Consider the following 26,407-nt stretch of genomic DNA (forward strand, 5'->3'; position numbering starts at 1 on the left):
CAGCAGTATGGGCAACCTACTTGACCGAAATGTCAAACTCATATAAGCGTTCAACCTTTTCCACGCTTCATTGGTCTGACAGCTGAGTGGGTTAAGGCGCCTCAGTTGATGCTGCACAGCAAAAAATCCGATGGTAAAATCGCATGCAAAAGCATGCACATCACTTTCGTTAAAATAAACACTAAATATTACACATTGCATGTACAATTTTTGCAAACACAAAAAAAAAGTTGCAACCGACGGGATTCAAACCCAGCACCAACAGTAAGGACTGGCGCCTTAGCCCACTCGGCCATCAGACCGATGAAATGCTGTAAGGATAAACGCATATATGAGCTTGACATTTCGGTCAAGTAGGTTTCCCATACTGATGGGCTACATATTCTAGGGTGTAAAATTACATTAAATTGCATAAAATAATGCAATATTTATTTCACACCCAGGCTATTTACACGGATTACTACTTTTTTAGCTGTGTGGCTTTGAATCCCGTCGGTTGCGTTTTATTTTGTGTGGAAATAAGTGCATGCTTTTGCATGCGATTTTACCATCGTTTTTTTTTGTTGCTGTTAAATAACGAGATTTTTTCAAAAAGATTTTCACTGTACTTGAGTAGAGAGTGCTAAATATTAATTTTTAAAATATCGTTAACATTCACAGTTTATTTCACTATAAAAATTATGGAAATGAGCTGTTTCAATGATTCAGTACCCATATTTCATATTTTGAAAATTTAAGTATCTTGGATGTTTTGTGTTTTATAATTTAAACTAATGAAAATTTAGCATCTTTTGATACCTATATTTCAAAAATGTAAATTTTAGTTTTTTTGTATTTCCAAAAAAACATTATTTTGAGAAAATTTTAGCAATAAGTATATTGAGTATCTAGTGTAATTCTTTACAAAACTTGGATCGTTTGATTCCCATATTAAAAAATTATGAGAAGTTTGATTATTTTCAAGAAAATACGGTATAATTTTAAGTTTTTCGGTACTTATACTCCTGAACTAGCCACATAAAAATCAACAGTTTTAAGGAAAAGCTTTCAAATGCTGAGAAGATTTTGTTTAAATCCTTTAAAAAAGTTACATTAAATGACCAAAGAAAGAATTTGCGTTATTGGTTCGTAAATACTAATCTCTATACAATTTTGGCAGCTGTCCACACAAAAAGTATATTAAAATATTGATGGATTTTTGATCGATGTGGTGTCTTCGGCAAAGTTGTAGGTATTGCTTAAGACTTTTCAGAAAAACTATTTACACTCAAAAACTAATTCATCCATTTCTTTATTCGACTTTCTACAAACTAAATTATTTGCGCCAAATTATCATTTTTGAAAATTCTAATTTTTGGATATATATATTTTAGATGACCAAAAAGTCATATTTTGGGATATGTCACAAGTTTCTATTCATTTGACAGTGCTGTAAATTTTTCGCAAAAAAATGATTTGCGAAAACTTTGAAAAAATGATACAAATGAAATAAAGCCTCTGAAAAAAGAAAATAGGAAAAATATTGCACTATTTTATGAAATTGTATGTAATATTACACCCAGAAATATGTAGCTCAGCAGTATGGGCAACCTACTTGACCGAAATGTCAAACTCATATAAGCGTTCAACCTTTTCCACGCTTCATTGGTCTGACAGCTGAGTGGGTTAAGGCGCCTCAGTTGATGCTGCACAGCAAAAAATCCGATGGTAAAATCGCATGCAAAAGCATGCACATCACTTTCGTTAAAATAAACACTAAATATTACACATTGCATGTACAATTTTTGCAAACACAAAAAAAAAGTTGCAACCGACGGGATTCAAACCCAGCACCAACAGTAAGGACTGGCGCCTTAGCCCACTCGGCCATCAGACCGATGAAATGCTGTAAGGATAAACGCATATATGAGCTTGACATTTCGGTCAAGTAGGTTTCCCATACTGATGGGCTACATATTCTAGGGTGTAAAATTACATTAAATTGCATAAAATAATGCAATATTTATTTCACACCCAGGCTATTTACACGGATTACTACTTTTTTAGCTGTGTGGCTTTGAATCCCGTCGGTTGCGTTTTATTTTGTGTGGAAATAAGTGCATGCTTTTGCATGCGATTTTACCATCGTTTTTTTTTGTTGCTGTTAAATAACGAGATTTTTTCAAAAAGATTTTCACTGTACTTGAGTAGAGAGTGCTAAATATTAATTTTTAAAATATCGTTAACATTCACAGTTTATTTCACTATAAAAATTATGGAAATGAGCTGTTTCAATGATTCAGTACCCATATTTCATATTTTGAAAATTTAAGTATCTTGGATGTTTTGTGTTTTATAATTTAAACTAATGAAAATTTAGCATCTTTTGATACCTATATTTCAAAAATGTAAATTTTAGTTTTTTTGTATTTCCAAAAAAACATTATTTTGAGAAAATTTTAGCAATAAGTATATTGAGTATCTAGTGTAATTCTTTACAAAACTTGGATCGTTTGATTCCCATATTAAAAAATTATGAGAAGTTTGATTATTTTCAAGAAAATACGGTATAATTTTAAGTTTTTCGGTACTTATACTCCTGAACTAGCCACATAAAAATCAACAGTTTTAAGGAAAAGCTTTCAAATGCTGAGAAGATTTTGTTTAAATCCTTTAAAAAAGTTACATTAAATGACCAAAGAAAGAATTTGCGTTATTGGTTCGTAAATACTAATCTCTATACAATTTTGGCAGCTGTCCACACAAAAAGTATATTAAAATATTGATGGATTTTTGATCGATGTGGTGTCTTCGGCAAAGTTGTAGGTATTGCTTAAGACTTTTCAGAAAAACTATTTACACTCAAAAACTAATTCATCCATTTCTTTATTCGACTTTCTACAAACTAAATTATTTGCGCCAAATTATCATTTTTGAAAATTCTAATTTTTGGATATATATATTTTAGATGACCAAAAAGTCATATTTTGGGATATGTCACAAGTTTCTATTCATTTGACAGTGCTGTAAATTTTTCGCAAAAAAATGATTTGCGAAAACTTTGAAAAAATGATACAAATGAAATAAAGCCTCTGAAAAAAGAAAATAGGAAAAATGAGGTTCAGTCTTAATCACAAAAATTCATAAAAAAGCGCAGAATATCGTTAAATTTTCCGATCTTTAGAAATAATGTTTTGATATTAATATTTATTTAGCCACGTATTTAACAAAAATCTCGTTTTACTGGTTATAACTTGGAATGGTGCACATTATCGAAATTTCTTTAATGTACTTTTGGATTGCAAAGTTAATTTGACATCACAAAATAAAGCCGAAATTTTTTTTCTTTCTTTCTAAAGTTTTCGAATTTTTTTTTTCGATAAATTGGCAACACTGTTAAATGAATTTTGACCAACTTGTGCCATAGCTCTCAAAAGATGGCACTTTGTCATGTAAAACATATCCAAAAACGAGAATTTTCAAACATGATTATATTAATCATTTTATTTTTTTTCTGTGAAAGGTCAAACTTAAAAATTGGTTTAATTTGTTTTGAGTGTTACTGAGTGTGACAAGAAAAAAAAATGAAAATTTTGACAAATCTTAAGATCTTATCTTCTTTGGACAAAAATAAGTAACTGTGCAAATTTTGAGCCAAATCGGTACATGTTTAAGGGTTGCATTTTTGAAGTTTGTATGAGAAAATTCGCAAAAATGTATGGAGAAAAGCAAAAAAAAAAAACAAAATTCCACCAAAAGGTGGTGTTAAATACGTCGGATCATTGTCAAGTGTAAGATTCTTATGCAAAATTTTATGATAAACAACTTTGTCGAATACCGCAAAACGATCCGAGTTAACTCTGACGAGTTATTAACGATTTAAAGAAGACTTTTTTATGTGAAAAGATTTTTTTAACCAACTTTAACGAACTAACCCTTAAATCCTAACCGATTTGGCTCAAAATTGGCACAGTTACTTATTTTTGCCTGAGGAATCGAGCCAGAAAGTATCCCTGCTCAAGCCAAAAAAAAATACTTGGGAGAATTTCTATTTATTTAATTCAAAATTGTTGCAATTTTTTAAATATTCTTCAACTTTCAAGATCACCTATTTCAATTATGATTCAACTTCAGCTGCAATACGACTTATCCATTGCGATTCAAATCCGTGACTTTACGTTAACGCTCTTCTTTTCTTCTTCCCATATCTTCCCCCTACAACTGTCTGTAGATTAACTTTTTCTTTACAAAAAAAAACCAAAACCTACAAAAACCCATTCCTGTGTAGACTTTTAGTACCCGCGACGACTTAGTGAGCCTTGTGATATTACCATACCTAAAACCCAAACTTAGCAAAACTTAAGACACCACACAACAACAACAACTTCAACGCTTTCCTGGACGCCAACGACACGTACGATCTCAGGACGACGACCATGACGACGGTGCCAACACTCGTGCAACTCCTTCCCGGTTCTCCAACAACGTGGTCCCTTCCAACTTTTCCACACTGTTACGACGGGTACGTTCCTTCTTCCTTCAATGGTCGGGTTTTTTTTTCTTGCTCGGAGCTGGTAATTTGGGCTAGATTTGGGTGCAGGGCGTAGAAGTTTGAGGTTAACTTTAGCGACAATGGTGGTGGATGGTTTACCTTCTGACTAGGCTAGTGATTAGTGCAAAAATATGTCGGTTGACCTTTGGAGTTCATCGCTTGCGTCGCGGCGTCGGGGACGGAATTTCTTCGAAATCTCATTAAAATAACCATTAATTTAATTTATTTGTTTGCAGTTAAGTTCGGAATGCTTTTTTTGCAGGTTATGTTTTGTTATCACGCTTTCCAATGTTGATTTTCATTGTTTTTTGTTAAGTCTAAAACAGATCTCAAACTACTACTTGGTTATTCGTAAATTTACACAGAATTTCATGTAAAATTCCCATGCGATCTATCCAGAATTAAAGTAAAAGTTTGACGTCTGTTTGTCCATGATCAGGCTTGGATTAATCTAGTTTACTAAAGCAAGTGTCGTTTCACCGTGTGGCTTTCGTGTCTCTCTTCACAAAGTGTTTGTCTTTGTGTCGTGTCCACCAGTGTTGCTACTAATTCGCATCATGTTCATGTACAATTCCTAACCTTCTATTGTTCTCCCCCTACCTCCAGAACAAGTGACCAGCCCGCGGAAGCCCCCCTTCGCCTACCTGCCCCCGGGCCAACCGGCCATGCCGTTCGTGTCGGAGCTCAAAAAGGGCATCCTCAAGTCCAAGTCGGGCTGCGTCGGCCTCTTTCCGACCGACCTCAACTCGGAGCTGAAGTCGCGCCTCAAAAAGTCCACCCACTCGTCTGTGTCGAACCTGAAAAAGTCCACCACCGTGTCCGACATGGCCCAGGACCGCGCCCCGTCCGTGTCGTCCGAGTCCGACGAGGAGGACGGCGTCGCGCCCGGTAAGAATCTCGCGAAAATGCTCCGTAACGTGTCGAATACGGCCACCGGTGGCGGCGGTTACGTTCCCCCGGGGGGAGTCGCGCTTTTTCCCGCGATGATCGGACCGGCGCCGGTGCCCTTCCGGAAGGGTAGTGCGGGTAGTGAGCGTGGCGTCGTCAGTGAGTTCGACGCGAGTGGAACCACCAGCGACGGGGAACATCCGGCCAGCACGCGGGGCAACGTGGACTCGATCCTGAAGAACCCGGCGGTGGCGAGGCGCCGACGGCAGAATGAAGGGTGAGTGGTTAATCTTTTGTTTAACGAAAAGACTAAATTGGTCTTAACATAACTGAAAGCCCTTAACGTCACTTTGTTAATTTTGTGAAACATTTCGCAATCACACACTGAATTACACAGAGAGTTTACAAACAATGGCGCCATACTTTCGCCATTCTGCAAGCAATTTCCCGTTCCAAGTCTTTTCTTTTCCACTGAACGTTGTCCAATTACCATCAAACAATTCAAAGACCGATGTCGGGTCGTTAAGGTTCTACGCAAACACTGCCACAAAGCATCGTCAGCTGTTTTGAAGCAAACCCAACGATGCGTGAATCCTTCGAACCTGCTTAAGTCAGTGTAAGTCATTTTCCGTTTTTCTTCTGGGAAAATTGTACCTTCTTCTTTGTTTTTCGTCATCTTCATCACAAGGTGGCCAAATTTATTGCACTCTGCGATGGTGTAATTTCACGGTCGGGTAAACGTTTCCGACAATCACATCATCATCAGCAGCTAGCAAAAAAAAAAAAAAAGACAAAAGACAAAATAAAATGTAATCATAGCCTTTTGGTTTAGTGGGTGGCAGGTGGTTGATTAAATTTCCGACGCGATTTGACCCAGGTGAAGAAGGTGATGATGGTGTTGTTCCAGGTGGGTGAGTTTTCCCAGGGCGCCACAGCACCGAAGACGGCGACGACGATGGCCGTCAAAGAAGAAAGACTGTCATTTGGTTAAACTGATGCTTAACATAAATGGGCAGGCTACCATGAACGTGCAACGCGGCCTTGACCAGCCTTTGGACCTTGGTTGGGCGGGGGACACGGTCAGTGACTCATTTCGGAATGTTTTGAGATTTGTGGTTTTGTTTTAGAAACATAGTCTCCCTACATAGCAAAAAAAATGATGGTAATATTCATCAGGAAATGGTGACAGATTTTGTGGCAAAATAAATGATTAATTTTACCTCTGAAAATGATGAATTTTCATCAGTTTTTGATGAATATTCATCAGGTTCACATTTTTACACATTTTTTAAGTAATATTACACAAAAAAGAGGTAATATTCAACCTACCAAATTTTCAACATTCCAAAATTCAACTTTTTTTTGCTGTGTAGTAACCCCTGGGCTTTGTCATAATGAGTGTCATAGGTTTGATGCTTGTTTGGCAAAGAGTATGATTTGATTATTGAATATTGTTTGAAATAATTTACTTGAAATTCCCTGGGCCTTGTAAAGTCAAGGGGCATGATTTGATCTTAGTGCATTAGTTAAAATTTGGGTATACATTATTTTTTATAAGCACTATGGACAACACTTCATGCTGCGCAGTCTCAGGGCTTAATCGATGGCCGGTAAGCTGTCATCGAGACAAGGAGGTTCTCCGATAGTGGAAATATCACATTTGTACAATGAACCGCTACATATGTGATTTTTTCCCTATCTTATTGTGGGTGTCAGGTTAGGATGCGGGTTTAAAAAAAAATAGTTTTTGTAGTATTTAGGATTTTAACTATAAATATCAACTTTTAATACTTTGCCTTTAGTTATTTAGGGACAAAATTAGTAACAGTGAATTTAGTAATTCTATCAGAATCGGTGATTTTCATTCAAGTAGCATAAAAACCATTATGGTTTGTCAAAATTTCCGTAGAGTCTCGATCAATCAATAGTGAAATGTTATCGGACTAAATTCGTTGATCTGTTGAACTAACGGTTGTCGGATTATGATTGTATCGACCATTGTTGCGAATCGAGGATCTACTGGAATTCTGACGATCAAATGGTCGTCTCTTTTTCAATTCACGACTTGTAAAATATGAACTGTTAATCTGTTTTTTTTTGTTTTAAAAGAAGCCAGACAGGTTTTAAAAGAAACGTAATAGAATTTTTGGCTATTAATTAAAATGTCGGAGATTTGAGATAAGAGTAGCTTTCAGATAGGTTACTTTAAATCTTGTATATTTCAAGTTAGGTAGTTATCCGCAAATGAATATTTGGACTTATATGAATAATTGAACATTTTGGACTTATGAATAACACACAGCTGTGCATTTATTCTAGAGTCAGATCCATACAGCGTCAGTGTTTATTTGGTCGAAGTGTACTAATTCATTGGCAGATCTGATTCTAGTTGTAATGTACGACAAGACTACTGACGGACGTGACAGGACGAGGGCCCAGTTTAGAGGTTTCGACATCAACGATGTGCGGCTGGATCACCCTCCCAAAAAAAAAAAAAAAGAAACATAGTCTCCCTAGTAACATTTTTAAACTAACAGGCTTTATCAGAGTTCTGGAAACCCCCATACAACCTAAATAGGCTTTTATGGCCTACTTAAAACCTCAAATGTTACTAGGGCTATCATGGTTGCTAATTCTTGTTTTGAATTTAAAGAAACGATCAGATTTGATCGTAAACTTAAATTACTAACTGTAGAATCCGCCGGGGGGGAATAAAACTGCTCACTTTCGGACCACTTGTAGAATTTAAAACAAATCACTTTTTGACTCGCACGCACCAACTAATTTTATTCAACCGTTCTCTACAATTGATCGTGAGCAACTAACTCTAGCACTTTTACCGTTCTCTCGTCAAGCCCGCTTCCCTCTCCCTCTCTCGTCAATCTCCCGCTCTCGCTCGCCAACTCACTCTCGACCTAGGGTAAAGTGGCTGATTCTCGACTCTACATCCCTTGTGTGCTCTGGAAATAAAAGAAAAGAGTTTTAATGATATATTGCTTACAAATAAAAATTATAAGATACTTCTACCAATTAGCTGAACCGCGCTGGGAGCTTCCTAGCCCTCTTGGGTCGACTAGAACCCGAATCATCGATCGTTGGAGTATGTTCCCGGCTTGGCAATCTAGATTTCTCGGTTGCAGCGCTCTCTGGTGGATTTTCCTCGGCCTGCATTCTTCCTGTTTGCGTCGGCTCGACCCACTTCTTCAGGTGTGCCACCGGACGGCGGTAAGTTACGCCATCTCCGTTGACCACGATGGTATCAGTGCCATTTCTCGAAACAACCTTGAACTTTTCGAGATTAAAGTTTGGCTCCAGCTTCCCCTTTTCGTAATTCCGCAGCAATACTGTATCCCCTTCGGCTATCTCGGACGTCTTTGCATGTCTACGGTTATCAGCGTAAAGCTTTCCTTTCATCTTCTTGATGGCGTCATCGTCACGGACATTCTCATCCCGGTTCCAATAAGGCTCAGTTCGCAGCGATGGTAGCAGGTCTTTAACTGGTCTTCCCGTTAGCAATTCCAACGGCGCCTTTCCCGTCATAGTGTGAGGAGTGGTGTTGTACATATGGACGTAATCCTTTATTGCAGTACGCCAGCTGATACTGGTTGCTCTTGCAATCCGCATGGAGCGCAGAATGCCCTGATTCAAGCGTTCAACTAATCCATTCATTTGTGGCCAGTAAGGGATCGTACGGACCAGTCGGATGTTCTTACGTAAGCAATACTGTGCGAATTCCTCGCTCGAAAAGGGCGGGCCGTTATCGCACCGTATGGTTTCCGGGTAGGATTGTTCATCAAAAACAGTTTGGAGCGCCTCGATGGTTTTCCCAGCAGTTGTTCCGTTCATTTCTATCACCTTCAGAAAGCGGCTGTAGTAATCAACAATCACCAGGAAAGTACAGCAATCCTTTGCACTGAAGAAATCGATGGCAATGTCCTGCCACGCGCGATCGGGCATTTCCTTCCGACACATGGGCTCTGGTGGTCCTTGAACACTCACAGCGGCACATCCAGCACATTCTTCAATACGATCTCCAATATCACGGTCCATGTACGGCCACCATACGTTCTCGCGGAGCCGGCGCCGCATGCTCACTATGCCTGGATGGCCTCGATGAGCAATATCCAGAGCCTTCGGCCTGAGGCTCGCTGGTAGCACGATTCGATCGTCTCGAACAACGATGCCATCCAGTATGCCGAGTTCCTTTGAGAAAGCTTGATATTGAAAGAGCATGGAAGGCCAATTTTGGCTTTTTATCGCTTCCATGACCGCAAGCAGCGTTTCGTCCTTGGTCGTAGCATCCCGGATGTCACTTAATGTGATTGCCGTAATTTCATCGCTAACAGCGCACAGATAGTGCTCCGATTCCTCATCAAAAGGTTCATCTGAAGGCGGGCACAAGCGTGACAGGATGTCCGAAATGTTGCTTGACCCTGGAATGTGATCCATGCGAAATCTGTACGGTTGCAAGCGAAGCGCCCAGCCCTCTGCTCTTGTGCAGGCTCGCTTGCCGTCTCGATGTTTGCCTCCATATATGTATTCCAGGGTTTTGTGGTCCGTATAGATGGTGAAGAACGTGCCAAACAAGTACGAGTAGAATTTCTCCACAGCCCAAACGACCGCCAGGGCTTCACGTTGGGTCTGCGGATAAACTCTCTCTGCCTTCGTCAAGCCTTTTGACGCGAAACTTACAATTCGCGGAGTGTTATCCTGATTCCTTTGAGTGAGCACGGCCCCTAGTCCCACCGGAGAGGCATCAACGTACAGTTCGATGTCATCCTTCGGATCAAAGAATCCCAATCGGCGAACAGTACTAGAAAGCTCGTTCCGAAGATCATCGAAAGCTTTTCGCTGGCTATCTCCAAACACGTCAGTATCTCCTCGCACAAATTGTCGCAACGGCTCCGATCTGGTTGATAGGTGCGGAATAAACTGCCCAACGAAGTTGACCAAGCCTAGAAAACTTCGAACTTCCTCTTTAGATTCGGGCTCCCTGAAGTTCCTGATGGATGCGATCTTCTCTTCGGACGGGCTGATTCCAGCAGCGCTAACGTTGTAGCCGAGAATATCCAACTGCCTGACACCGATAAGGCACTTCTGCTTGTTGAGAGTTGCGTTGTTTTCGCGGAGAACCGCCATCACTTCCTCCAACCTTCCATCGTGCTCCTCCTTGGTCACGCCAAAAACGACAATATCATCGATGTACACGATAACTCCTTCTATTCCCGCAAGCATTCCACACATGATACGCTGAAACATTTCGGGCGCAGCATTAATCCCAAAGGTGAGCCTTTTGAACCGCATCAAACCCATGCTCGTCATGAAAGTGGTGATTCCACGAGAGTCAGGGTGCAGTTCAACATGGTGGAAGGCTGATGTGATGTCCAGTTTCGAGAACCACGTCGATCCTCGAAGCTTGTTAAGCAGCGTGTCAATCATCGGTAACGGGTAGTGTTCTCGTTGGATTGCTTCATTCGGATACTTCATGTTGATACACAGACGTATATCGTCATTCCCCTTGGGAACCACCACCATGGGTGAAATCCACTCCGGTGGACCGACCGCCGGCTCAATTATATCGCTCTCCAGCATTTGCTTGATCTTCATATCAACTTTCTCCTCCATGGCGATGGGAATCCTCAAGTACGCAAGCTTGCGTGGCGGAACACTGTGGTCGATCGATAACTTTATCTGAACGTTCGGGAACTTTGGGAATGCCGGACAGCGCAAATCAACACCGCAAACCTCTAGCCCAACTTTCAAGACTTTCAATTCCTCCGCAGTTCTCTTGCTGAGCAACGACTTTTTGCCACCCTTAACCACGAAGAACTCTGCGTAGGCCTTTGGTTTCGTGTCATTAATCGAGATCCAGGCTTCAAAAATAAGCAAAACTTCAAGGGGATCATTACTGGCGTAAGCGGTTACACGGCGGTCACACTGGTATCGCTTCTTGTAAATAGCAGCACTTTCTCTGACAAGCTCATGCCAGCTATCTTCAGTGACAGTGTTAATTGCCGCTCCCGAGTCGATCAAGAAAAGAACTGGGGTCTGATCGACTTTGCAAATGATCGAACCACTGACACTCGAGTCAACCTGTTGTAAATAACAAAATTTGGTTTTTTTTTTTTTTTATATATTTTTCGTTTATTAGGGATTTGTATTTAATCCATCAACCCCCCCGATTCTACGAGCCCTCTTAACAATCAAATACGGTTTATCATACCTGCTTCTGGCTGTCCGAGTTGCCGTGACGGAACTGTTCCTGCTTGGAATCGTCCTCCTCTCGCACAGCATTCGCTTCAGCCGAGCGTTTCCATGAATAGGATTTGGTTGAACCACTTCCGCGGCCTTCTCGTAGCGACTGTTGGGCCGTCTTACACATCCGTTCATAGTGACCAATAAAGCCACACTTGTTGCACTGCGCACTACGTGCATAACACTCACGAGAATCACTGCTGTGACTCCACGAACCACAACGGCCGCACTCGTTGCGAACCTGCTTGTCCTTTCCCCGGAACGGCTCAACACGACCTTCAGCACCACGATACGGAACATTACGTCCTCCAGCACCACGGTACGGCTCATTACGTCCTCCAGCAGCGCGATACAGCTCATTACGTCCCCCAGGACCTCGGTATGGCTCATCACGTCGCCCTGCGCCACCGTACGATCCGGCACGTCCTCCCACACTTGATTCCTGCTTCACGTAAGCCAGACTGGTCGACGGCTCCGACCCGAACGGGTGAGACTTAGCTTTTTGTTTGAGCATCAGTTCTCTGTTCAAAGCATAGTTAGAGAGCTCATCCAGGTTCATGACATTTTCAAGACCCTTGTCCCGAACGCGTTCATCACTTGCACCCATCGTTACTTGATGCAGAATCTCCTTCTCTTCACGGTCGTAAAATTCACAGCGGGCTGCTTGCGCTCGTAGTCTCAGCACAAATTGCTTGAACGATTCGCCAGTTCGTTGTTTCAACGAGCGGAACTCCTCCAGTTCGACTCTCTCGTTGCGTTTACCGACGAAGAAAGCATTCAAGCGCTTGATCGCGTTGTCGTATTCCGGTGTCTCCTTCGGCGCAAAGGGTATCACGGCAGGCGCCGGGTGGATTTCATCTGGCACCGGTCTCAAGTTGTAGTAGATTCGCTGTAGCCCGCGACCACCGCGAGATAGCAGCAACACCAGCTTATCATGTTGAGCGTAAACATTCTTTGTCTCCAGGACAAGTTCGAATGCCCTAAACCATTCCTCCCATTCACGACGCAGGTCGGACACGTCGACCGAGTCGTTGAACGATTCCAACGGCCACTGCTTGTCGGAATCCATCTGCAAAAAAATAACAAATTCAATCGTTTTTTTTTTTTTTTTTTTTTTTGCTTATATTGCTCCAAACATCACATCATTAAGCTTTCCGTTTCTAACCCACAATTGAAAACAAAACAGTTTAATTTTCATGTTTCAGTTATCAGCTAAGACCATCATTGCGTGTGTCACGGCCCTCAACCGGATTACTTGGTCTGATTTTCCTGCGCCCCAGCCCTCAACTGGGAACGCCGCTGTGTGCGGGTCACTTGATTTCATTTTCACGTCCCAGTCCTCAACTGGGAACATCACTATGTGCGCGTGCCACGGCCCTCAACCGGGTCACTTTTTTTTTTGTTTTTTTTTCGCGTCCCAGCCCTCAACTGGGAACGCCACTGTTTTTGTGTGCCGCGGCCCTCAACCGGGTCACTTTTTCTATTTTTTTGTTTCCGCGTCCCAGTCCTCAACTGGGAACGCCACTGTTTTTGTGTGCCGCGGCCCTCAACCGGGTCACTTTTTCTATTTTTTCTGCGCCCCAGTCCTCAACTGGGAACGCCACTGTTTTTTTTTGTGCCGCGGCCCTCAACCGGGTCACTTTTTCTATTTTTTTTCCGCGCCCCAGTCCTCAACTGGGAACGCCACTGTTTTTGTGTGCCGCGGCCCTCAACCGGGTCACTTTTTCTATTTTTTTTCCGCGCCCCAGTCCTCAACTGGGAACGCCACTGTTTTTGTGTGCCGCGGCCCTCAACCAGGTCACTTTGTTTGTATTTTCACTGTATTTAACTGTGTTTGTGCGATAGTCTTCAGCAAGGTCACTTTAGTGTGCGTTTTCGCACGTCCCAGTCTTCAACTTGATACGCACTAGTATGAGTGGTAGCCTAAAGACTTTGTTCTTTCACCTCACCAATACTAGAAGGAAAAAAAAACGCGCTTCACAGCCGCCATTTTGACTATAAATTATTTTGCTAAAACCAATGATTTCATCGATAAAAAACCCGTTTTTTTTTTTTTAGGCCTCATTATAACAAAAAACAAAAGAAACTGTCCCCGGCAAAAAAACACCTTCCCAAAGCAGCAGGCGACCTTCAACCTGGTGCACGTTCCCTGAGGCCTCCAGTCTCAGGCTCTTCCTCAAATGGCCTCCACTCTCAGGTTCTTTTAAATTACTTACCGGCTGCGCCAAATGTAGAATCCGCCGGGGGGGAATAAAACTGCTCACTTTCGGACCACTTGTAGAATTTAAAACAAATCACTTTTGACTCGCACGCACCAACTAATTTTATTCAACCGTTCTCTACAATTGATCGTGAGCAACTAACTCTAGCACTTTTACCGTTCTCTCGTCAAGCCCGCTTCCCTCTCCCTCTCTCGTCAATCTCCCGCTCTCGCTCGCCAACTCACTCTCGACCTAGGGTAAAGTGGCTGATTCTCGACTCTACACTAACATAATATCATGAACATATAAAACTAACTCATCGCTGTGCCTTCCAATAAACAATGGTATAGAGAGGACCCTTGTAAACGTAATAAGCTAAATTGAATTGAATTCTTCTCACATATATCGTACACTATCACTAACCAGCGTTGCTTTACAAAAAAAACTGAATCAAGGTTGTTAACGATAAAATTATTGCGGCTCGAAATCGATAACGATAGTTTTATCGTCATCGATATTTCGATAATTCTATCGGCGATAATTTTATCACCGATATTGGACGATAACTAATTTTCAAATTCTTTTTAAAATCAACTTAATTAAACTATATCATGTTAAAATTTTCAATGCTTTCCCCAAGAATTTTTTTTTTTAAATAAAGTTTGTTTCAAAGTATAAATACTCCAAATTGTTCACAAAATATCAAGCAAAATACCGTATTTTTTTTCGAAAGTACTCAAATTTTCGAAATTTGCATTTCGTTATCAAACGAAGCAAAATTTTGTCTGCTATTTCACATTTTTATATTTTTTTAATTTAAATTTTCAAAAAATACCGTATTTTTTCAAAAATACTTAAATTTTCAACATTTCAATTCAAAATCAAACAAAGCAACATTTGATATGCTCTTTCACATTATAAAAGTTAAAATTTTCACCAAATACCGTATTTTTCGAAAGTTATCCGAAGGCCTATAGGAAAAATGTCACTTCGGATAATTGTAGGTATAACGAAAAAAAAAATTTTTTTTGTTCTATTTTCGATTGTTAAGCATAAGTCTGTCCCCTAATGATTTTGAATTTTAAAATCCAAGACCGAGAAGGCGACCGAGAAATGGCATGAAATATTGAATGGTGATGAAATATTAAAAAAATGTTTTTTTGAAATTTAATAGGCATTCAACTTTTGACCAAAATTAGGTCGCAGAACTCGAATTTGATGTTGAAAGTATGAAAATTAAAAAAAAAACATGAAATTTATTTTGGTCATGAATCGATAATCCGAAGTTCCATACAAACCATAGAATAATCGAACGTCGGATAATCGAAACTTCGGATAATCGAGTCTGGACTGTTCTAAATTTTTTACAATGTGCAATATGGGTTTTGATACGAAGCGAAATTTGGTGTGCGTTTTAACTTTAAAAAAGTTTTTGAGAAAATTCTTAAATTTTTACAAATTACCGTATTTTTTTGAAAATACTAAAATTTTCAAAATTTGCATTATGGGTATCAAACGAATCGAAATTTGGTTTGCATTTCACTTTATTAAGGTTTTTTTTAAATACTGAAATTTTCACAAAACATCAAATTTTTCGAAAATACTCAAATTTAAAAATGGGTATCAACATATTGCAAATTTTGAAAATTTTAGTAATTTCGCAAAATTACGATATTTTGTAAAATTAAGGATTTTCTAAAAAACTCTAACAAAGTTAAAAAGCATACGGAATTTCGTTTCGTTAGATACCTTTATTGCAAATTATTAAAAACTTGGGTAGTTCCGGAAAAATATGGTATTTTGTGGAAATTTTAGTATTTTTCAAAAAAAAAAACTTTCAAAAATTCCGCTTCGTTTGATACCTATATTGCAAATTATGAAAACTTGAGTACTTTCGATACAATACGGTATTTTGTGAACAAATTTGAGTGTCTATATTTTGAAACATACTACATTTTCAGGTCTTTAGATAAGAGTAGCTTTGGGAAACTCAACTCTAACTTATAACTTGTGATATAATTTGCATTACGGTCGTTTAAAATACCAAAAATATCAAATTTCTTTCAAATTTTACTTTTCAAAGTAAAAAAAAATCAAAAAATGTTTAAATTTCCCAAGTAATCAATGATTTTGAAGTTTTTATAACATTCATACATTTTATAAATTTCAAAAGAAAACTTACAAATATTAAATTTAAAAAAAAAAACAGAAAAATTCGAAACAATGCAAAACTCAAGAAATTCAGATTTATTTAAAAATCTAAAACATAAACAAATGTTAAATATAAAAAAACACTTAAAAATCTAAGCATTAAAAAATTTACAGAACTAAAAAAAAAATTTTTTATTTAAAGAAAATTAGCATTGAGCCAAAAATGTTAAATGAAAAAATTAACAATATTTCTTCTAAATTTCATAACAAAATACAAAAAAAAACATGGAATCATTTGTTTACAAAAACTCTTTCAAACTCAAAATAAAAAAAAATCCATATTAAAAAAAATCAAGGCTTTTATTTTTTAATTCTTTTCAATCTAAAAGTCATTTCAAAATTAAAAAAAAGCCATTAAAAAAAATTTGTCAAAAATTAAAAAAAATAATGACACCAACTGTTGTCAAACGAACGGGGTTACGTTTTAGTTTGACACCTCTTTTACACGGAGTTCACTCACACTACCAAACATTTATTTTGATAGTGTGTGTGAGCGCCGTGTAAAAAATGACAGTTTGTCACTTTTTAGTTTGACTTTGACCAAACGAAAAAGTGACCAACCACCGGGGGTTGAGTGTAGTAGTTGATTGCCTATTAAATAACTAAAAGCATTTTCATTTTTTCATCATCCATTTTGGCCGCAATTTTTAATTTTAAAATTGTAAATTACTTTACCCGGGTAGACGGTAATAACAAAATTCATGCCATTTCAATAACAAATACTGTTAAAATAACAGAAAATGTTATGGAATCTTCTTGAAACACCCATTTTTAATAAGGCTTTAATAACAGTTTATGTTATCATAACAAAATTTGTTATTGGTTTGATATTGATTGAAAGCAAAAACAACTTGGGAATAACATGTTTTGTTATGGAAGAATAGCTCCAACTGTTATTGGGATGATCGGATTAGTTGTAAAAATAACAAAAAAAAATTAACAAACATTTGTTCGAATAATCACTTCAAATGTTATTAGTCTGTTATTACAATAACAATCCAATAACAAAAAAATCAAAACGATGAATAACAAATCTTGTTAGAAATAACATACAATGTTATTGGACAAGTATTTTCAAACATCAAAAAATGTTATTCCCAAGTTATTTCCGTCTGCTCGGGTAGCGTAGTTAGAGGTCAATCTTGAACACAAAAAATAATATTAAGACAAAGTAGAATTGTAGAATAGAATGTTTTTTTTCATGATTTAATTATTCCAAGTTAAATTTTTGCAAAGCCTTCGAATTTGAATTATAGAATTTCAATAAAAAAAAGTCAATTGAAAACACGTGGAAAATAGGTTTGATCCTTTTTCCGGTATGTGTGCGTGAGGAGTGAGGGAGGGGGGTCTGAAATAAAAAAAATGTCTACGTGTTTTATGCATGACCCCTAATCGAGGCTTCAGATAATCAAGTTTAGACTTTATTTATATACGATCTCATGTACTTTTATCGTTTTAATATCAGCGAATGCAAAAATGCACGTTGTGATTGTTGTACTCAACCGAAAAATTTCGATCGTAATTTTTCGATGGAAAGTTCTAGAGTATTTTTTAAAAAGGTCCTATAAGCTATTGTGTTTCATATGTTAATAGGACCTTTAATAAAATCTAGAGTTGTTATTTGACGATGGTAGAACGAAATCTTACTATCGAGAAATCTCGATCATTTTAAGGGTTTTTAAATCAATACTCACATCTCCCCTTCATTCCATTTTTAAAATTTATCAAAGAAACTCACTTCTTAAAAAAAGATTTTCGGTAAAATATCTAAAGATCCTTAATCTTCTACTCCAATTGAGCACTTTTTTGCACATCCCTTCCCACGTTGCATCTTTCTACAGCTCTGCACCCCTCTGTTTATCGCCGGTTTGTAGAGTATGCGCTGCGTTCTTGTCCAAGTGCCAACCCAAACATACACAGACAGACCCATTCACTTGCGAGAGCATAAACCAAACCAACCCCCTTCGCTCGACCAGGCCGAGCAACAGCATGGACCTGCTCCTCGTGCCGTCGTTCATCCCAGAGCCGCCAGACATAAACAAACCCACACCTCTCACTTCACAACCACCACCACCACCACCACCGTTATGCTCTGTCCCGCTTGCTCAATGAACTTTTTTTTGCTATGCTGTTTGGTTCATCGCGCCACCAATACCGGTTCGTTGAACAGCTGTCGCGGCCGTCGCGCCGGCAGAACGTACAAGAAATGAACACTGCGTGTTCATGCGCATTGCGCATGATCCGCTTGTCTGTGGACGGCAGCGTTGTGTGTGGGGTTCACGACTGTACGCTTCACAGCGGGCGATTCATTCAAGTTTCGTCTGTGCTCGATGGTGGACGCATTGTAGCGATTGCATTGCCGTGACTTGGTTATCTTCGTTCTTCGTCGTCGTCGTGTGTGATACGCAAAGTGTTTTGAGTTGTGTGTTGTGGGGTTGCGCAAATCACCACTGGGAAGCAGTGACGACCTAGATTTCCAGTCGCAGGTCACACAGCTACGCTCTGTGGGCGGATGATCCGAAGACTAGTTACTCCATACAGGAAAAGGAAAGTGATTGGTACTGGGAGCTTCGGAGTTGTTTGGTGTGTGCCCTGGGTTGAGTCCAAAATTACCGGTTTCCGTCGCTCGAGTTGAACGCAGGGGAGAAAGGGAAGATTCGGTTTGGCATTGAAGAAGCGCTGCCATTCTAAAACCAGAGTTCCAGTCTCGAGTGATTGTTTGAAAATACACACAGCTCAGTGTCTCCAGTGTCGTGCGTTGTTTGTACTTCATTAGAGAGGTTCTAATATACAAAGTGTCTGTGTTTTTTCTGCTGTTCTACCGAGAGGAAGAGTGTTCCGTGTTCAGCAAAATCCGCGTTTGTTTATCTTGACGCGCGCGCTTGAACAACTCGTACTCCAAAGAGGTACGACTCCAGTTTGCATCAGGTAGATTTCTGCGCAAACATCTGCCTGCCTGCCTGCACCTCTCGTGTTGAACGTCAAGCTGTTTACCTTGCTGTTGTTGCAGTCTTGGTCGTCGTCGTCGTCACCTTGAAGATCATTATTAAGGAGCGGCTTCATCTTGCTGGAAGGTGTCTGGATCATCAACTGGTGGTGTGCGTGCCTGTTTCGTAACCCTGCTGGGAACGGACTCCTGCAAAGGTACGTGTCGTTGTGTGTACTCTGCGTATGATATCCCAAGCAAGGAGGAGGAAAGAATCAAAGGGCATGGGAAGATACAAGCATAAAAGTATCGTGAGTCATAGCTATCCAAGAATGGCTGGGAAGAGCGGAATTTCGGCTTGTGCGAAATCTGATATACCTAGTAAAAGAGCGGGTAGTCAAGCGTTTCGCGCAGCTATTGATACAGATTCTACCTCGGCTGCTTGAGGAGTATAGAGAACAGATCGACAAAGCTGCTACTTGTCGGAAGAACGAAGGGGTAGGGGGCGCGGTATTCGATGAATGAGAAATAGATGATTGATGATAATTAGACAAGTTATTGCTGGGGAAGTTTTGCGCGCGATACACACGTACGTACAGCGTGTGTGTGCGCGCCGTAGCTTGAGTAAAAGAGAGGGAAAGGAATTTGAGTTAGAAGGCTTGTTTTGTTCAGCAACGTGAGTGTATCTTATTTAATAAATTCTTGGATGAATGATGGGGTTTGTTTACTGAAATGCTCGGAAGTTAGATGTGAGGTGGAAACTTATACAATTAGGTCCGTTAGAACAAAAATACAGATTTATTGTAAAGCAATTATTTGTGTATGTAATTTGCATTACATACTAAAAACATCATTTATGGAAATCAGTTTTGCCTATACTGTGGTGCAGTCCAGACTCGATTATCCGAAGTTTCGTTTATCCTGAACAAAATGGTAGTTTATGCAACAAGTTGCAAAAAGAGGATTTTTCAGCACGAGTCGTACATTTATCCAAGGAGGTTCACCGAGTTGGATAAATACGAAGAATGCTGCAAAAATCGAGTTTTGCAACGAGTTCCATGCAACATTTTTTGCAATTCCGAGAAAACACTTATTAAGTGAAATTTTAAGTCAAATTTTCATGTATTTTGTCAGTAAATCGTTTAAATCAAAAAAACGTTGAAAATTGTTACTTTTCGAAACAAGTGCTGAAAAGTTGAACTTTTCGGCATTTATTTTGAAAAGTGTTGCTATTCGATTCTGTTATTTTTGGTAAAGAAAAGTAGGCTATTTCGTCGTTCAATGACAGGAAAAGTAAGTAGTTTCACGACGGAATTGTAAAAATTACTTTTTTGCAATTCCTTCGTGAAACTACTTACTTTTCCTGTCATTCTTGAACGACGAAATAGCCTACTTTTCTGTACCAAAAATAACAGAATGGGTGCAGAAAAGTTGAACTTTTCAGCACTTGTTTCAAAAAGTAACACTTTTCAACATTTTTTTTGATTCAAACGATTTATTGACCAAATACGTGAAAATTCGACTTAAAATTTCACTCAATGGGTGTTTTTTGGAATTGAAAAAAATGTTGTATGGAACTCGTTGCAAAACTTGATTTTTTCAGCACTCTTCGTATTTATCCAACTCGGTGAACCTCGTTGGATAAATGTACGACTCGTGCTGAAAAAATCCTTTTTTTGCAACTTGTTGCATAATAGTAGTTTATGCAACAAGTTGCAAAAAGAAGATTTTTTCAGCACGAGTCGTACATTTATCCAACGAGGTTCACCGAGTTGGATAAATACGACAAGTGCTGAAAAAATCAAGTTTTGCAACGAGTTCCATACAACAATTTTTGCAATTCCGAAAAACACCTTTTGAATGGAATTGTAAGTCAAATGTCCATGTATTTAGTCAATCCACCGTTTAAATCAAAACAATGTTGAAAAGTATTACTTTTCAAAACAAGTGCTGAAAAGTTCAACTTTTCAGCACCCATTACAGTGCTGAAAAGTAGAACTTTTCAGCATTTGTTTTGAAATGTGTTTCTATTCGATTCTGTTATTTTTAGTAGAGAAAAGTAGGCTGTTTCGTCATTTGAGAATGACAGGAAAAGTAGAAAGTTTCAAGACGGAATTGCAAAAACTACTATTTCGTTTTTTTATATTCTTTAGGCCGTTGCAAATATTTTTCAAAGTTTATGAAATTTCAAGGCCTTCCGATATAAGAAGATATTAAAAAAAAAAAAAAAATAGTTGATTAAATTGCACTGAATGAATATTTTTTCACAACACTTACAACACGTTATCTTTTAGCATCATCAACTACAAATAAATTTTATCAAAATGGGAAATGTTTTGTTGTTTTTGCATCATCTTTTACAAATAAAATCCTTTCGAAAGGCGTTTTTTTAATTTTACTCGGTTTGTTCTAGAGGTCGTATTGAGGTTCATCGATTTGGATGAAACTTTCAGCGTTTAATTTTCGAATTATTTTGTCCTTACACTTACACTTAAGTCGTAATTTCAAAAAATTGAAAATATGTTTTCGAGAGGTTGAGAAAATTTCACACGAATTTCAATTTTTAATATAAAATATCGGATCAATAGATTTCAACATTATATCATCGATTAAAAACCATTTTTCGAAATTTAAATTCTGACCTTGTACAGGCCTGTCTCAGCTACCAAAGTATAGATCAACCAAGTCCAAAATAGATGTTTCTCAATATTTTTCAGATATGGACACTATTTGAAAAAATAAATAAAGTAAGATAAATTTTCTGAAAATTGTAACATGAGAATGTATTTCACTCAAAAACTGAGCATTTTATCAAAAAATTCTAAATTCAATTTTACATCCAAATTTATGTATAGAAGAAATGTGTAAATTTTCAGTACTTTCCAAAAGTCAAAAAATCATAGCTTAGCCAAAACTAAACGTCCTTCATTCCCAATAACTAAACTTAGTGAATTATCTCCCTGAAAAGTTGGTATCAATACTTAACCATTTTTAAATTTCTCTGATCTGTTAAATAAAAACAAAAAAAAAATAAGATTTAAAAAATGTGAAAAAAGTAAAAAAAAATTACATCATTTATCAATTGGAACAAAACCAAGAAGCCAGAGAAATTTGTTCACTTTTTCACCAAAATACCTCTATGAAAAAAAAATACCAACTCAAATATGAAAAAAAAATTCAAGTATGATTTTTTTTTGCAATAAATCTAAAGAGATTTCTTTCAAACATTTTCCTTAAAAAACTAAAAATATTGAAAAAAAAAAAACTCAATCAGGTTGATTAAACAAAGATTGAAATAAGACAGTTTAGCTTAAATCGAATGAACCCAAAATATTTGATATTAAATATTATTCATATTCGAGTCTGTTCAAAGTCGACGAAAGAAAAAAGTTATGGTCTTGTCGAAAAAAAACTTTCATTTATGTTATGTTAGTACACTTCCTATGATACGGTGATTTGGAATAAATTTATTATGTTTATAGTATTAACCACCCAAAACTGAATCTTATCTAGACAATTTAATAATTTTCACTTTTCTATAATTTACGGTATAATTTTTTTATTGAGTAGTATTGGTATAGTATTAAATGGTATTGGACCATTTAAAAAAACATCAGAAATACTGTTAACCGGGGTGAACCTGAACAACATTTTTAACAGTGAAAACAGTTTTAATTTAGTTTATTACATTTCAAAAGTAATAACAAAAAAAAGGAAAATACTCAAAATTTTCACAAAACTGCGTATTTTCGAAAAATATTAAAAATTTCAGGTTTTTATACTATTTGTATCAAATGATCGAGTTTTTTTTCATACATTTCGAAAGCAATAACAAAAAAATTGGAGAATATTCAAAATTTTCACAAAACTATGTATTTTTGAAAAAATAATTTAAAAGTTTCAGGTTTTTACAATATGCGTTTCAAATAATCATTTTTTTAAACATTTCGAAAGTTTTAACACATTTTTTTTAAATACTCGTACTGTTAAAAAAATGAGTATTTTTTCAAAAATACGTACATTTGTAAAATTTTTGAGTATGTTCAAAAATTTGTGCCATTGCTTTCGAAAAGTATCAAAACATCCCGATCATTTGATACCCGGATTGTAACAAAACAGCCATTTTAAGTTTTTTTTTTCACAAATACGTAGTTTTGTGAAAATTTCGAGTATTTTCAAAACAATGGTGTTATTACTTTCGAAATGTATCACAAATCCCGATCTTTTGATGCTCCTATTGTAAAAATTGAAACTTTGACCATTTTTCGAAAATACGTAGGAAATTTTGAGTATTTAAAAAAAGTGTTATGACTTCGACATGTATGAAAAAATTCGATCATTTGATACACATTTTGTAAGAAACTGAAATTTTTATGTTTTTTTTTTTCGAAAATGCGTAGTTTTATGAACATTTATAGTGTTTTCTGATCATTTGATACCCAAATTGTAAAAAACCTAGATTTTAAGTATTTTTTTTCGAAAATACGTAGTTTTATGAAAATTTTGAGTATTTTCAAAACTTTTTTAATTACATTTGAAATGTATGGAAAACAATAATTAATTAATTTTTAGAATTTTTGCATTTGAAACATTGCATTTTCAAAATAAAAAATACGTATTTTTGTGAAAATTTTCACATAATTATAAAAGTAATAGATAGGTGACATCATTCCAATTTCTGAACAATATATTTTTTTGAAGTTTGGATGATTTTTCATAGGATTATAGCCAATGTCTCCCAAATAGCCCAAATCCCATAAGCTATGTGTTCAGTTAAACACTGGGCCGTGCAAAACCGGGGCATGAAAATGTTATACATTTCAAGAGACAGATTTTAGAAAATGTACATAGCCCTTTTTATGGACAGCCCCCAAATTTGTATGGAGACTTGGTAGGAGAAACCAATGATGCAAAATGGCTTATCTGGGCCTAAGAAGTTGATGGACAAAGTTTCATCCAATTAAAAAAAAAATCAAAAATTTAAAAACTGTTTTTTTTTTGTGAAATTCTAAAGAACAGATCTGCCCATGTTCGCATAAATGTCCCATATGCAAAAACAGCAAGCTGAGAAAAACGCATTTTAAGTTTGTCCCATGCATAAGGCTAAGTGTTAAGTTTTCGCGAAAAAACTGGATTTTCTTCTGATTTCTAGAACAAAGTACTGAATGTTATATGCTCTTTTGAAAGAGCACACAATTTTGAACCAAACTGCAACAATAACTCGAAATCGATTAAAATGCATATGGGACATTTATGCGATCAGAGGCAGAGATCCTCTTGCAATTCTGTGCCCCTTGATTTTCTGGGAAAATTTAAAGGGGCTTTATTTAATTTCAATAAAACCGCCCACTTGTTTTTCAATGCATTTTTTCTGAATTGTTTCAATAAGATTGTTTGAATGTATTTTTGTAATTATGTTTAGTCAATTAATACAGCTAAATATGATTAGTTTAAACTGGTAGCAATTTCGCGTGTTCATTGAACATGTGTTTTTCTCTTTACGCAAAAATCAACTCTGGTGTGAACTTTGCGGAGGGTGGTGGGTGAGAAATGGAAACGTGCGACTTTCCTGGGAAATACGCCGACAGCAACAATGAAACGATGACGGTAATGGTTTTAAACGCTAAACAATCGTTCAAACGTTCTTTCCCAACGAAGGAGACTAAGCGAGGCTTCTGGGTGCTAAAAGCATTCCATCTTTGGTGGCGGTTTGTTCCCGGTACCCGGTTCGCTCGACCTTTGTCCGGGGGCGTCCAGCCGTAGCCATCGTTATTGGTCTCTCATCAAGTCAGGGGTATTATTTTTTATTTTTTATGGCATGGTCTCATCTTCACCGCGTCATCGATAAGATTGTGCGTAGGTTTTGTTTGCTTGCGATGGGTATGGAGGTAATTTACGGAAGAAGCTTTTACGACCCTTCCAACACTTCAACTCTGCATTAACCTGATTCACAGGGTGAAAATTATCGGTTTTCTCACGTGTGGGGAAAGATGCCAAGTTCAGAAGGTCAATAGTATCTGAAGTTACCACAGAGATTAGCAACTATCAATACAATGTATTGAGAACTTCACACGTGTGGTGAAACCAGATGCTCTACACGAGCTTCTGCGGGTAATGCTCGCCCAATTAGCCGCAGATTGGAAGCTGGTTGAGCTGTGGTCGATCTGATGAAACCGAAACTTGTCCGACGTAAACTTTTAAACCACAGCGATGCGCAATCCGATCCGTAGCCAACACCCTGAGAACGGCCGAAGAAACCGCAAGCAAAGCGATTGTTCAAAGCTTTAAATCGACGACGAGATGAAGTTGCTTGATGTCGGTTCAAGTCTACGATTGTCATCGAACTCCACGTGGACCGTTTCCAGACAAATCCCCAAAGGACTCATTGAAATTGTCCCCCCAAAAGCAGAGCTGGTAACACCAGGTGCCTTTGTGTTCGTTCTCCCCCTGCGAAAAATGTCCTGAATCATCGGAAAACTTGGTCTGTGGCCTCCCCACCGCCCAAAACCTTCGACAATTTCCAATAAATTTTGCAAACGAATAAAAACCCAAGTGTTGCAAAAGCAGATTCGTCGTCGCGGTCACAGTCTGGCGACAATCGGCGGGGGTTGCAGCGGCGTCTGATTGCTGGGGCAGTAAATCTTCTACTGTTCAGAATATCGTACAAATGCGACGACGACGGATTGCTACCGGGAATGTTTTGGGTGGTGTGATGGAGGTTGAACGTGCGTCGCGATAATTCTACACAGGACGACTGGAAAAGTATCTTCCTGTAGACGAGGGTGCCGAGCTGAAATCTACAGTTTATGAGTTATTGTTGAATGCTGAAAAGGGGTGAAATTGGACATAGTTGACAAAATCTGTTTGTACTGCCCATTTAGTAGTAGTTTATGCATTTAGCTGTAAAATAATGTTTTTTTCAGCACGAGTCGTACTTTTGCAAGTTTGCAAAAGGTTACATACAACGCACAGTGGGCAAAAACGGGTGAAAAAACGGATCTTTTGATGCCGTCAGTTTCTGCCTGTCAAAAGTATCATTTTTAATGTAAAAAATTACGAGGAATCGATTGGTGGTACTCTCATTAGCGGCAAATGACGGGAAGTGGTTCATTTTACCCCATTTTGCCTTTTTTTGGGTGTTTTTCTCAAATATCTTAAACTGCCGTAGTTTGCCGCACTTCTAAAGTATCTTATTTTATGTAAAAAATCACGAGAAAACGATTGGGGACACTCTCAAAGGTGGCAAATGACGGCAGGGGCCCATTTTGCCCAAGTTACCTCATTTTATGTGTTTTTCGTCAATATATTTAATTGCCGTTGTTTTTACACTTTGAAAGTATACTATTTTATGTAAAAAATCACGAGAAATCGATTGGTGACACTCTCATTGGTGGC

At 37.9% G+C, this 26,407-nt stretch overlaps 2 protein-coding genes across 15 annotated transcripts in view; one reads left to right on the plus strand and one right to left on the minus strand.

Moving 5' to 3' along the window:
- LOC120413442 (supervillin) overlaps positions 1-26,407 on the plus strand; it is a 536,783-nt gene that overhangs the window by 352,305 nt on the left and 158,071 nt on the right. For 12 of the 13 annotated variants that reach the window (XM_052709437.1, XM_052709426.1, XM_052709430.1 and 9 more), the window contains one exon: positions 5,138-5,696. In XM_052709437.1, coding sequence (XP_052565397.1) covers positions 5,138-5,696 — 559 coding nt within the window. Of the gene's footprint in view, positions 1-4,237; positions 4,502-5,137; positions 5,697-26,407 lie in introns of those variants that run through there. The other variant, XM_039590722.2, reaches the window with a different exon arrangement.
- LOC120426043 (uncharacterized protein K02A2.6-like) lies at positions 8,113-14,158 on the minus strand. Of its 2 annotated transcripts, none has more exons than XM_052709438.1 (3): positions 13,891-14,158; positions 11,643-12,743; positions 8,113-11,512 (listed from the first exon to the last, which is right to left on the minus strand). In XM_052709438.1, exons 2-3 carry the CDS (start codon positions 12,741-12,743, stop codon positions 8,450-8,452), a joined length of 4,164 nt encoding a protein of 1,387 aa, XP_052565398.1. In that variant the 5' UTR covers positions 13,891-14,158; the 3' UTR covers positions 8,113-8,449. The 2 variants fall into 2 exon arrangements, with proteins under 2 accessions (XP_052565398.1, XP_039446660.1); XM_039590726.2 differs by having other exon boundaries at positions 8,113-8,379; positions 8,447-11,512; positions 11,643-14,158.

This window comes from Culex pipiens, chromosome 3, assembly GCF_016801865.2.
Source record: "Culex pipiens pallens isolate TS chromosome 3, TS_CPP_V2, whole genome shotgun sequence".
Taxonomy (NCBI): domain Eukaryota; kingdom Metazoa; phylum Arthropoda; class Insecta; order Diptera; family Culicidae; genus Culex; species Culex pipiens.